Below are 14,262 nucleotides of genomic sequence, written 5' to 3'. Positions count from 1 at the left end.
TTGTGCAGTGTACAAACAGCATATTCATGAGTCCTCACCCTCCACTGCTTATTAGCAAAACCAGAACTCACTATTCTTGCCTCTGTGTGGAGGGAAGGCCTTCATTCTTCAACAGTGACCTTTTAATCAAAGTAATCTGGGAGAAAGGGATGCTCAGATAATATCCAGAAAGGGTTTTTTTTTTTTTTTCTTACCCAAGGTTTTCTGAGCTTTTCCCTCCTGTCACTGATTTTTAGTAGACAAGGAAGAGCTTTGCTTTCAGGCATTGCAGAAGGCTATCCTCCAAGCATAACAGCATCACTATCATCATCAGAGTGGTTGCGACTGCTTAAAAGAGAACCTCAAGATTGGATCTGTTGGTGTTTCCTCATAGAAACAGGTCATTAGACCCTTAACTGAGATTTCAGCAATACCTCCTGAGCCACCCTGCCAGATCTTTGTAGTTCTTCTCCCACTACATATGATCTCATAGTCTCACAAGGTATCAGAGTACAGACTGTAGAAAGTTCCCCAGATGAAGGATTCTATCTTCACAGCCATGATGAAGGCATTATTCATGGAAGGATGAGATTTCTTGGTGGTTCTTCTGTTTTGTTTGACCAAGTTGAACTTGATTAAATCATTACATTGATCAGTCTTCTGGTGCCTTATTGGTGGGATGGGTTCTGCTCTACATCTCCCTAGGCAAAGCTTATGTAAGAATACACCTCTTCTTTTCCTGTGCAGAGCATGGCTTCTAGGGGTATCTTCTCTCCCTCTCCTGTCTCCTGCTTGGAAGCAGAATATACTGGGCTCAGATTTCCCAGCATTGCAACCTCACACATTCTCAGAGCTAGCCACCACCTATAAGAACTCAAAATTATATCAATTCTTATCCATACATTTACAGACAGGGAGCCTGAAGTCAAGAGTGAAGACGGGATCTGATACGGTCATAGGCTATGTGATAGTAGGTTTGAAAGTTGATTTCAGAATCAAGGGGACAATTTCTCTCCATAAAAAGCATTGATAAAGGGTTTACTTTAAAAAAAAATCCTGAGGGGTGATATTTTCGTAAAGACTTTACTAGCCTTGAATTGGCTAGGAATTGAATTGAAACTAGGAATTTCAATTGCTATTGCAATTTTACTGGTGAAATGGAACAGAAGAAACATGAGGAGGATGATGTCCTTCATGTATTTCCCATATATGAGCTGGCAAGTCCTCACCTACCTTTTCTAAGGATCTGAAATCCAAATATGAACATAGGAGCTGTGTTGCCTGAGAAACTATTAGCTTGTCTGTTATCTTTGTGGTTAGATTTTTCCATGACAGGAAATTGAGGATTTTCCCTCCTCAGAGGGTTGTTGTAAGGATCAAATGGTATGGTCCCTATAAGATGCCGAGGACAACATCGAGTTTGAGTACCTGTTCCACACCTATTAGCTGTTTTCAAGGTCTGATGTTTATAGTCCTGTAGAGTCTGGTCCTCACTTCTTATCCTGCACCATGAATCTGTGCACCATGCAAGGTAAACTTGGGTAAGGCTTATAAGCTAATTGCAGAAAGGAGCGATCAATATGATGACTGATAAAATTCTCATTGAGTCTCAAGACTTAATAAGCTTGAACAGCTCCTCAGCCTCTACTGTCCTCCTAACTGGTACCCTTTGCATGATACATGAACTGCCCAGTGTATAGAGGCCACAGCCTTACAAATGTGTACAGCCACACTCTTCATTCTCAGAGGGTCTCTATTCACTTAAGCCCCCAGCAGCAGGTATCAGAGTCATGGTTTCTAATAAGCACCCGGGTTTTATGTCTTGATCTCTTGTAATCACCAGGGACCATGTGCAGGAGACTTAATTTATCAGCTTCTTTCTCTGCAGTGAGATGGGAGATAGAAATCTCCCTCCTTGGTTTAGGTCAGTTTGGGGTGGTATACCTCCACCCAAACACATCTCTCAGTCTCAACAGTGACTTTCATTCCCTGCATCAAAGGAAAGGTTCTTCCTATAGACCTCATTGCTACTCCTTCCTGTGTGGAGGGATGCACTTGTCTGATTGGCCAACTCAAGGACCCAAGCCTGTTGGGCCTAACCTCCTCAGGAGTATTCGGCATTTTGTTTTGATTTTGGCATTATAGCTTGAGCTTGCTTTGTTTTCTGTGGTTCTGGGGACTGAGCCTGGGCGTAGTATGTAAGTGTTCTACCATCAAGTGCTATCCTCAGTTTTCAGCATGTTGTTTTTTTGGGAAGGTTTTGGATATGAATATAGAACCCTATAGAAATGTTCCACATGGGTCTGCTCTTTATCACAGAGTGTGCTTTCTGAAAGGTGCTTGCCTTCTCCCCTACTTTGGTTCATGGGATGTTGAATTTGGGGGTAAACCAAATAGAAGACAGTTGGGTCCACAGATGCAGACCATATCTTTCAAATTCTGCTTTCATCAACAGCAGAACTAATATTTCAATCTCTGCCTTTCTGGTTCCTCCATTCTTTATAAATTAAGCAATAAGATGAGAAAGAAAGCAAAAGCCTGTTACCTATCATCTCTTTAACTTCAGAGGCATGAGACATACCAGACACTGACAATGGCATCTGACAGCTCTGTTCACCATTATTCCTTTGGAGTACATTACTGCTCCCTTTCTCTGGCCAACGTTTACTCATCATTCAATGATGCCCTTCCAGACATCCCCCGAACTGTCCCCATTCTACATTCCCATAGAAGTTAAAATATGAAAGTATGAATTCTCGACCCAGAATGGGCCAAGCCTACCTCACATTCCTAGTGCTTGATAGAATGTATGTGCTTGGTGAAAAGGAGGGAAGAGAGGGAAGAGGGGAGGAAGGAGAGGGGGAGGAGAGAAGAAAGCAAGGAAGAGAGGGGAGAGGGAGGGAGGAAAGTAGACACAATGGAGGTAGGAGGCAGAGAAAAAACAGAAGCAGAGAAAAAAAAAAACAAATGTACTGGGAAGGTTTCTTCAGCAGATGCGGAGTACCAGCAAGGGCCAGATCTCAGCAAGAATGGGCAGCTGAATGCCTTTGGAAAGAAGAGAAGATGTAGGAGGAAAGAACATGAAGAGAAGTTTGGTGATGCTAGTTCAGGATAAATGTCTTAGATACCTTCTGTTGGTCAGTGTGTACCACAGAAGCATTTTACACTGAGATAATGTGCTAGGTGAACAGTAGTTTAAAGACCTAAGACCAGAAATAACAACACAATCTCAGCCCATTGTTTTGCTCCTCTAGATTCCCCAGCTACTAATTCCTGGTTGCCACTACCCCAGAGACTGGTCTTTACTGTAGAATCAATTATTAAAACCAACTTGCTATCAACTCCAACTTCAAAATGTGATCTGGCTGCTTGCAGGACAGAGCGGGGAGCTGCCTCCACAGACATCTAGCCATCTGGCCTTTTCTGAGAAACTTGGCTGGGAAGCTTATTTGAATAATTGGTTTTGGCGGTGTACACTTGTGAGTTAGACACTCAATTATACCAAGGGCCCAAGTGTCTTTTCAGTCTCCATAAAATTATCACTCAGGTTACCTAAAGCAGGAGAGTCTCTGGGAGATAAGGATCTGTCCAGCCTTGGCCTTTGCTCTGCTTGCATCTGAAGTATGTGACCCTTATGACCTTTGATAGGCTATTTACTTTTTCTATGACCTATGTCTTATAACTCTTACCCTGTCTCTACCACAGGCATCTCAAAAGGCTTTATGAAAAGGGGGGGTGTGACTCAACCAAATAAATGCAAGGGGGTGGACCTAGGTACAGATGCAGGTGAAGGAAAACCCAATGCAGAATAGTCAAGTTGATATGGGCTCTGTCAGAAGTGTGGGCCCCAGAATGAGATTGTGATAGACCCTTCCAGCCCTACTCCACAAATTAGATCAGTGTGCTAGAGGTAGTTACTGTACCCCGGTTTCCTTGTCTGTCAATAGAAAATCAGGGCTCAGCTGTACTAAGGGTTAAATGAAACAATAAGTGCAAAATTCTTGGAGTAGTGCCAGGTCTGGAAGAAGTGGTACACGTTAGCCACCATAACCATCACTGTTATCACCGCCATTCAGTTCTAGACACCATGCCTCAGACAATGGCAAACACCTCGCGCATGTTTGGAAGATATCAGGGAAGGTAGGGTATGAGATTACATACAATTTGAAAGGTTCTGAACATGTAAACTTACAGACCAGGAGCTGGCATTGGGGAGAAAGGAGAAACAGCAAAGGCACACAAACTTCACACAATTGAATGGCTGCTGTGTAGAAACTAATCTGGACCAGAGTAAGCCTTCAGAAGTCAGAGACAGTAGCCTGGATGGGAAGTCCTCTCTAACAGGCAGAGGGACCACAGTACAGCTGACGCTTGAGAATGTGGGGTGTTCCTGTGGGGAGTCCACTGTCAGAGGGACCCCTGTCCTGGGCAAGACACTTCACATGATGCTGTAAGACAGGAAAGGTAGGGGAGATAGGGGAAGAGGAGCTAGTAGATCTCTCAGTGAATCTGCTGTGGAGCATTGTTTTCTATTTCTAGCTCAATAAAAAAAGTGAACTTTTGATATTGACACAGAACAAATAGAACATGAACATTATTTTATAATCTATACAGTTGATTTCATGTTCCATTCTATTTTGTGCAGCTTAAAATGTCCTTAATTCTTTCTATAGATTTGGAGATGAAAGAAGCAGAGCAGTTCCAGTGTCTGTGTCTGTCTGTCTGTCTATCTGTCTCTGTTAGAAGTACTTCCCTGGCATTTTAATCTCACTATATTTAATGCTGTTTTGCTATTATCCCTAGTACCCTTCTGTGTCTGTTGAATTCTTAAGATTCTCTCATACTTAACATTGTTTTTTCCTGTGTGAATATGAGCATACATGACTTTATTATTTGTACCATAAATGTGCGGGAGCCTACGGAGGTCATAAAGAACTTAAGTGTCAAATCCCTCAGAACTGGAGTTACAAGTGGTTGTAAGCCACCACATGGGTGCTGGGAACCAAATCCAGTGCTTTTGCAAGAACAGTGAGCAATCTTAAGTGCTGAGCCATCTCTCCAGCCCCAGGTCCCTCAGTTTTTAATAACCCTCTCTTCATCTCTAATCAGAAAGAAGGAAGGCTCTCTCTGCTTCAAGTGACAGTATAGAACAAGATCAAAGATGAAGGGATGTTCTCCTTGGTGCACTAATGTGGGTGACCTTTAGTGCCAGAGAACGTAGGACAGATTTTTTTTAGTGCTTCTGTGCCCCATTGCTTTCCTGTGTTTAAAATGTGGCTGTCATACCAACTCCCTCCCTTCTGCTTTCTCAAGAACCAGCATAGGACACTAACACCCAGAAAGATCTCAACAAACCTAGCTGAAGTTGGATATAATGTACTGATGCATTTTTGCTACAGTAGTATTTCCAGGGCTAAGAGACATATTGACCTCAAGACTTTGAAATTCCCAGAGAGACATACTGACCCCAAGCCTTTGAAATTCTCAGAAAGATATACTGACCCCAAGACTTTGCAACTCCTACAGCGTCTGGTTCTACCTCAGGGCCTGCAGTAGGTCTGGATCATAAAGCAGAATCCTTTCTGTACCACCCAGAGTGGTCTGTTCCACCCCCCACCTCCACACTCCTAAGATGCACTGAGGTCTTCAGAAGATCAGAAATTTCACAGCATCCTGCTATCTTTTGGGTAAATGCGTATTTTATGATGACTAATAGGCAATTACTATGGTAATATTGCAATTCAGCATGTGTGAGGCTTGGGAAATGAGAAATTATGGGTAACTACTTTGGACTCATTTCTATGGTAACAAAAAGTAATTGTCATTAAATACCAGTTATTCTGAGGCTGTACCTGGTAATTATAGATTTTTATGCCCAGAAACATAAATAAAACCAATAAATTTATTCCAAGGTCTATGACTGTTTACTTATACGTGGCTCTATGGAATACACAATGACAAACAGCTAATTAAGAAATGCAAACCCAACACAGAATTTCACATTGTCATATGGAGATGGAAGGTCTGTTTTTCAGAGGAAAACCATTACCAGTGCTCAGGAATACAGCAGGGTGCAGAGGCGGGCAGGACTACCTTCCCTGTGGAGGAAGCCAGAAGAATGGAGGAGGAAGCAGGGAGAGTGGGCAGGTCCCTCAGTCTGCATGGAAAACCCTGTTTGCTGCAACTCATTGATAATTGCTTACTGATTCTAAGCATATCTGCCAAGGTCTCCCAACCTCAATGGTCTGACAGCTACTCTTAGCTCCTTGGCTCTAAGATGCTGGAAGTTACAATATCTATTGCTCAAGACATGGGTTGCCAGATAGTCTTAGAACTCTTTGAGAAGATCTATATTGCAAAATCAATAGTCATGCTGTTTGTTTTCGGTGTGGTAAGGTAAAATATAACATTAAGTTTCCCATATTAACCACCGTAAGCATGATGCTCAATGGCATTGAACGCCCGTGATGTGTTGCTATTAACCACTATCACCCATCACTGCTGAGACTCTAGACCTGTTAGCTTTTACACAGTGACTTCTTCTTCTCCCCTTCCCAAAGCCTCAGGTGCTTTCTGTCTCTATGATTTGAGTGACTACATCAACTACCTCGTAGAAGTAGATTCGGACAGTATTTGTCTTCCTGTGAGTGGTTTGTTTCACTTGGCATCACTGTTCTCCAGGTTCATCCATGGGGTAGCCATGCTTTTCCCGACAGAGCCCTTCCCTGGAGCATCTCCTAGGTAATGCAAGCTGCCTTTTACTACACTTAGTTCTGCCGAGAAGGTCAGTGAAAATTGAGGATGGGGTGAAATTTGTGTTGTTCAAAGGCGGCAAGCCCTGGAGACTAAATAAAGAAAAGTTCTTGAGTTCTCTGCTTCCACCTAAGGCTGGTAAAAGAGTTAGAGCCCAGAGACCCTGGCTTCAAGACTGGAGTCTTGTCAGTGGCCCTCCATTGTCTTAGGCTCAGTCTCCCATTTTCTGAAGCAAAAATAATAAAAACTGACTTTTCTTTCTCCAACTGTTGTAGTGATCAAACTTGCTGTTTAAATGCCTTCAAAAGCACGGGGCTCTATGAGATAGCAAAGTGGTACCCAAGAATTGAGGATCTGTTAGGTGCTAACAGCGGCTCATCCTGGTAAGTCAGAAGAGCATCCATGTCATAACACTATGCGACTGAACAGTTGGTGTTGGAGGCTGACAGCTTCCGGCCATAGTTGCTCTCTGCTGGGGATTTTAGCTTTGTGTTGCAGTACAATCATTACAGGCCACTTCTTAGTTTATTTGTTCATTCAGAAAATAGAGATAAAGGGCCCATTTTGTGTCAGCTCCTGTGGCATGCTTCACAGGGAATAAGGCAGACAAAATCCTGACAGGGGGTTTACAGTGCAGAAGTGGACACAGCATTAGAAAAAGTCACATATATACATGATTACAGATTAGGTCAGGTCAATCCAAGGTGCTATGAAAGCATATGGAGGGGAGCCCGTGGTTCATTGCAGGTGCTGGGAAGGCCTTTCTGTGAATTAGCTGGGGAACCTAACATCTGTGGGAGAAAGGGGGAAGTGAAGTTGGGGTGTTGTGAGCAGAGTAGAGTGCATACTTGCCCCATGCCTTTATTATACACAATAAAGGTTATGAATTGTATTATCATCTCATATGGCAATTGTAGGAGCTGCTGTGGAATATACTGTGGTTGCTGCATATTGTGATACAAACTTTAATATAAGCCACATATACTCATAGCACAGCCACAGTTGGGAACATACACAGTAATCTAGCTAGGAGACTCTGCTGCTCTTTAACATAATGAATATTCCCAGAATAGTATAGCAACCATCTGCTGCTATTATGTTCTGAGGTAGAGTATGTGTGCATACTCTCTCTCTCTCTCTCTCTCTCTCTCTCTCTCTCTCTCTCTCTCTCTCTCTCTCTCCTCAAACACTCAATGTGTAGCCAAGGATGACCTTGAATTTCTGACCTTCCTGACTCTACTTCCTGAGTACTAGAATTAGAGGAATGTGGCACCATGGCTGGCTTTATGTGGCAACAAGCATTGGACTCGGGTATCTGTGAGTGCTAGGCAATGAATTTACTAACTAAGGTGCACTCCCAGGTTATATTAACCTTCTCTACTTGACTATTAATATCATAGTGTAGGTACTGTGTTATTAAATATATAGGCTGTGGTAACAGAACTGGGAAAACTGACTGTTCTCCCCCTATTTTGGATCACATGTTTCCTTAATGTGGAGAAAAGAGAGTGAGGAGTAGAGAGGGAGGGAATAGATTTTTATTTAGAACTCACAATGTGCCAAGTACTATACCTTCAGTGCATTATCTCCCAAAGTCCATGTAACTCTTTAATTTTTCTACTAATAAATGATGAGAGAATGGGGAGGGAGAAAAGGAGAAAAAAAGGAAGGGAGGATGTCACCCACTTCACAGCTCTGAAGACCCTATGTCCTTCCACACTGCAGGGAAGTGGCCTGTGATCTGCCTTTCCATCTCCAGAAGGTGCCTCAGAGCAGGCCTGTTTTGTTAGAGCCTCAGAGTCAGCCAGGTCCAGCCCTGGCTGCGGAGGATAGACAGCAGGGAAGACAGCCCTTCAACTATGTCTGTCCATTGCTGGCCAGAAACCTGAAGAAGATGCTTTAGCTTCCCTGGGGTATTGCACATCAAGAGACTGAAAGGATGCAAGTCAAAGGAGCACAAGAGGAAAGCAGCCATGGCTGCCTGTGTTCTGACCCATGCATCAAGATCTCACCAGTATTCTGTGAAATCTGGCTTTGTTTATTGCTCTAGAGTTCTAAAGGCCGGCCAGCTTCCCTCCCTCCCTCCCTCTTTCCCTCCCTCCCTCCCTCTCTCCCTCCCTCCCTCCCTCTCTCCCTCCCTCTTTTCCTCCCTTCCTTTTTCCTTTCTTCCCTCCCTACCTCCTTCACAGCCATCCCTCCTCTGTTAAGCTAGTTTGAGTGGAAGTTTATATTTGCAACAGAAAAACCCTAATACAGCCCTCCCTTCTAGGTTGTGAGGATTAAATGGGAGGGCTTGACAGACCATTGAGTCAGCAAGCAGACTTCTTGGGATGGCATTCACCAAAATGTTTCATAAGCCTAACACAGGTGGTGGACTGTGGACCGTGTGGATCACAGCACTTACTATTTAGAAACACCAAGGTCTGTAAATCTCTTTTGGGACTGTGTGTGTTCATGACCATATGCAACATCCTGAAAAGTCTTATTCTAAAACTTGAATTTAACTTCACTTAGTTCATCATTTCCTGGATTTTTTTTATTCTCTTTCCTTCAATACACCTTAGAAAGCTACACCAAACTCAAGAAATACCACTATAGAGAGTGTGGGAGGAACTGGCTTGGGGAGCTAACTCTAAGGCACTGTGAAACCATGACTTCTGTCTTTCCTACACTCCAAAGCTGTAGAAATGGATTCTCATGATTGATAGGCTCCTTTTGGTACTTAGTTATGTTTTAATAGCAGGATTAATGCTGTGGTTAGAGACTTTGGCAACTCTCATAATGAGAAAGAATCACATTTTCTCACGAGGAGAATGTTGGGAGTTGAAACCTCACCATGAAAGCATTTCTGAGAGTTGGAGCTTCATGCCCTCAGTCAAAATCTGGACCTAATCCCCGCTCCTACTCCCTGACCCATATGAAGCAAAGAGAAAAGACCCATGTTGACCAAGGTCATGGACCTATTTCTAGATAATCATTCCCTGGACAGCAGATGATGACATAAATAGGCACATAGAGTGGCAGAGTTGACCCCTTTCTGACCACTGTAGCTCTTGTAATTAAACAGAATTGTTAACATAAATCAAATGGTCTTTCCACCACTATTATCACTAACCACACATTCTATCTGGGGAAGGTAGAATGGGATTACTCTTGGGCCTGTAACAAGCCATAAAACCTGCAGATGCTAATGAGCCATCACTCCAGCCAATTAAGAGAAGAGGCAAAATTGACTTTAACGAAGGCTCCATGCTTCCCATGGGTCTCTCTCAGACACGGGGTGCCAGAGAGCCCCTCTGGACCTAATTTCCATGGTTTTAGAAGTAGTAAAGCAGCCCTGTGTAAAATGGGCCTACCTAGTTGTGGGGAGGTCTTACATTTGAATGTAGCCAAGGGCCTTATGAAAGTCTTGTCTGTTTCCTTTCTTCATCACTAAAGCCATCTCTCTCATTCACTTACCTTCATCAAACATTTCTATTATCTATTATTTGCTAATGCCTGCTGCTAGATAGTGAGGACACAAAGGTTGTCCTGTGTTCTGGTGACCTAAAGTCCAGGGAGGTTGGTGAACACCCTCCAAAGCTGTAGCAATGAATTCTCATGATTGATTGACTTCTTGTTCCTTTTTCAATAGGCAGGCCCGTAAGAACCCAGAAGGGAATTACTACTTCTTTTTGGGGTTGAGGGGATGATTTCTAGAAGACAGACATAATCTGAGTTGCCGAGAGAGTTAGCGGGTGAATAAGAGAGAAGATGGTTCTACAAGGAACCATCATGATGGAAAAGTATCAGGAGCCAACATGATTATCCAGGGCATCAGGCTTTGCTTGGAGAAGTCAGAGGAAAATCACTGAGAGGGGAGAGGGTGAGGCAGACTAAAGTCAGTTTGTAGGTTACACAGAGTCTTACATGCAAAGCTGGGGAAGTTGGCTTTTGTCTTAAAGTTTGTGGACCTCATGGAACCTAAAGTTGTATCATTTGGGCAGTGAAGTGAGACTGTCGATTATCTCTGGCTATGTGGCTTCGGGCAAGGCGGTTGCTTCAGCTGTGAATAAAGGTAACGAGACTGTTTATCTCTGAGAACTCAGTGTTCTTTTGGCAAATGATCCCCTGGGAAGTGGAATTTTAGGCTATAGATGATGGTTCAATGATTGGAGAAAGAACATCCAAGATATGTCACGCAAGTGGGAGGCCGGCTGGGTGGTATGTCCATCCAGAGAGAAGTGCTGCCCATGTGATTTGGGCTGCTGTTCTCCTTCATTAATTCTCTCCAGAAAGAAACACAGGAACATATCAGGGAGCACTATAAACACCCTCTGAGATTCTGCAAAGCACATTCCTCCCCATCATTCCTTCTGATACAACCACCCTGCTGGGAAATCTCTGTCTTTACACAAGAAAAAATGGGCATCAGAGAGAAAAAGTGAGTCCCTCAAGGTCATAGAAGAAGTAGGTTCTAAAATTAATATTACTTCTCTCAGTTCTTACTCTAATAGCCTGTTCAGAGAACTCCAGCAAGTGACTTTGGGTAGCCATCTATAAATAGCCAAGGACATTAGCTTCACTCAGGAGGTAGAGTAAAATTTTCTCTAATTTTTAAATTTCCTCTAATGGTTAGTATAAACATTCTTTCTTAAAAGTTTGTTACCAGGTTTCTTCTTGTTTCCATACCTCCATCCTGTGACTTCCTGCTCCCACACACTATCCCCAGTGCCTCACCTATAGTTGCCCAGGTAGACTCCATCAGGGTTAAGCATTGGTGCAATCTTGAAGACCAAATGTTCTCGTAGGACACGGGCAATTGGATGCTGACTTATGAGGAAGTCGATGATCCCTAGGGAGAGAGACATGCCTGAGTTAGCCTCAAATTGTTTCAAGGAGGAAGGGTACATTTTTCTTAGTCCAGAAGAAGGAGGAGGATGAGGAGGAGGAGGAGGAAGGAGGAGGAGGAGAAGGAGGAAGGAGGAGGAGGAGGAGAAGGAGGAGGAGGAGGAAGGAGGAGGAAGAGGAGGAGGAGGAAGAGGAGGAGGAGGAGGAGGAAGAGGAGGAGGAGGAGGAAGAGGAGGAGGAGGAGGAAGAAGAGGAGGAGGAGGAGGAAGAGGAGGAGGAGGAGGAGGAGGAGGAGGAGGAGGAGGAGGAGAAGAAGAAGAAGAAGAAGAAGAAGAAGAAGAAGAAGAAGAAGAAGAAGAAGAAGAAGAAGAAGAAGAAGAAGAAGAAGAAGAAGAAGAAGAAGAAGAAGAAGACGGTCAGTGATCTTTGGCCTCTGTCAGCTATCTATATGTGATTATGGATATATCTGTATAATGTAAAGATGTTTCCCAACAGATTGTCCAAATGTATCTTTGGTTCTAAAGGAAGACAGCTCAAGACATATAGCAGTGAGTCCTAGGAAAAGAAAGAAAAACACTTCATGCAGAGGGAGCAAAGAGGATTTCCAAGCATATGAGCTGGGTCTTGCAGGGCCCTAGATAACAGCAATGAACTCAGGAGGGCGCTCTTATCACATAACATCATGGTTGGGTCTTCCAGAAGTAGCCTCTCTAGTATCTTGGTGATGGCTGTATCCATCCATAGGAAAGAGGTTGGAATGTTAACAGCTATCAGCTCTGCCCCACCCTCTCTGTTCCATGTGTGCACTTCACTGGAGACTTGAACATATAGTCAAACTTACTGCTCTGACATGTCATGCAATTGATGTTGTGTTATAAAGTGACTAGAGTCTCCCAGATGTAGAGGGGACATGTCTCCTGCTGGATAAGAGAGAGGGAGTCTCTAAACTGGGCCCTTAAAGGTCTTGACAAACAAAAGGCATGAGGAAGACAGTAGGATAACTAGGAACAATCCATGTGCCCAGCAGCAGGCACTTAGCTCTTGGAATGATAAATCACTTCAGAGATCATTCCAAAGCTCCTGTGACCAGCAAGGGACATCTTGGGCTTTTCATTATGCCAGCCTGAGAATCCATGGGCAGCCGAGGGCCAGTTGGACATCATTTACTTCTCGACCAATTCGGCAGTGGACCAGATGCCCTAATTTATTTGTTGGTCCTCATATTAGCGTTGCAGTTTGCCAATAAACAGGCAGGGTAAATGATGCCAGGCGCCCTTGTTAGGAGCTAATAATTGCTTAATCTGTCCGCTAATTGACCCTGGCTCCTGGGGCAGCCCTCCATCAAGGAGCCAGCCGGTGCTCAGGGCTGGGCTGTGCTGCCTTAGAGAACAGCTTCTGGAAATGGAGGTGCTCACCTCCTTCACAGATGAGCAGATTAATTGGGCTGCCAATTAGGCACCTAATAAAAGAATGAGAGAAAACAAAGCCAAACAGAGTAGGGCCATCCAGAGCTCACTTTTCAAGGTGGACTTGGGGCAATGAGAAGGTAAACTTTAGACTTATCTCTTAGCTCTAAGTTAGAATCAACTGAACAAGAACCCTTCCCACCCACCCTTATTTCTATCGCCTCAACCCACCAAATCCACACTTGCTAGGAGTCAAACACATGTCCTTCTGCTTGCAAGGCAAGCAAGGTACTGCCTGATCCACCTCCCTTCATCCTTCCCTCCCTTCCTCCTTCTCTCCCTTCTTCCCTTCCTCTGTTTATGGCTTGGTAAGATAGTTTCTAGAAGAGGACCAGGCTAAGTTGCCTAGAGATGTGATGAGACAAAGAAGGGCTAAGGAGGTTCTGGGCAGAGGGCCACCTCATGAAGGTAGACTGGGGAAGTGAAGCATAGTGGGAAGGAACAGGACAAAGGAAGCACGGAGAAGCAGTGCCATGCCTGGGCAAAGTCAACAGGCACTGCAGGCACAGAGGGAGCAGAGGGATCCAGGGACAGAGAAGACCTGGGGATTTATATTTGAATCTTAGCTGGTTAGTGGCTGTAAGTGTTGAGAGCTTGCTCTGAACAGTTTTCTCATTTCAATGGAAGGATGCCTCCTAATCTGTCAAATTAGGAGGGCTTGCCTCCGCCCCACTGGGAGAGACCAATAGCCCCTATGGCATCAGTCTTAGCCATGATTTTGCCATGGCCATTTCCTTTAAAACGGGTGTCATCAAGATTGGGGAAAACACGACAACAGGAAGGTAGGGAAGAGAAGGGAAGTAGCTGAAGATCTGAAATTAAAGTTAGGTGCAGAGATTCTTGCCTGATGCCAATATCCAGCTAGCCCGAATGGGCTTTTCCAGATCAACCTTATATTCAATCAAACCTTATCTTCATTGTCTCTATTTCTCCCAGAATGTGTGGCTCAGGACTGGGCCCACAGTAGGTGCTTAAGAAATGCCTAGGGTTGGGGCTAGATAGATGGCTCAGCAGTTAGGGGCATATATTGCTCTTGCAGAGCACCTAAGTTTGGTTCTGAGAACCCACATCAGATGGCTCATACCCTGCCTGTGATTCTAAAGGTAGAAGCATTTGATGCCTCTGGTTTTTATTGGCACCTTCACTCAAATGCACTGCCCACACAGACACACACAGGTTCCTAAAATTTTAAATAACACAACTAAATGCTCTTTAAGAAGGAGGGAGAAAGAGA

The 14,262-nt window shown here is 44.0% G+C and overlaps 1 protein-coding gene across 2 annotated transcripts in view; it reads right to left on the bottom strand.

Moving 5' to 3' along the window:
* Window positions 1–14,262, bottom strand: part of AGBL4 (AGBL carboxypeptidase 4) — a gene marked incomplete at both ends in the record, with an annotated part of 1,110,674 nt that overhangs the window by 103,819 nt on the left and 992,593 nt on the right. For both annotated transcript variants that reach the window (XM_080920614.1, XM_080920613.1), the window contains one exon: window positions 11,452–11,566. In XM_080920614.1, coding sequence (XP_080776740.1) covers window positions 11,452–11,566 — 115 coding nt within the window. The remainder of the gene's footprint in view (window positions 1–11,451; window positions 11,567–14,262) is intronic.

The sequence above is a fragment of the Micromys minutus genome (assembly GCF_963924665.1).
Source record: "Micromys minutus genome assembly, chromosome: 9".
Classification (NCBI taxonomy): domain Eukaryota; kingdom Metazoa; phylum Chordata; class Mammalia; order Rodentia; family Muridae; genus Micromys; species Micromys minutus.
The sequence above is the reverse complement of the archived record's forward strand: the minus strand, read 5'-3'. Positions and strand labels throughout refer to the sequence as shown.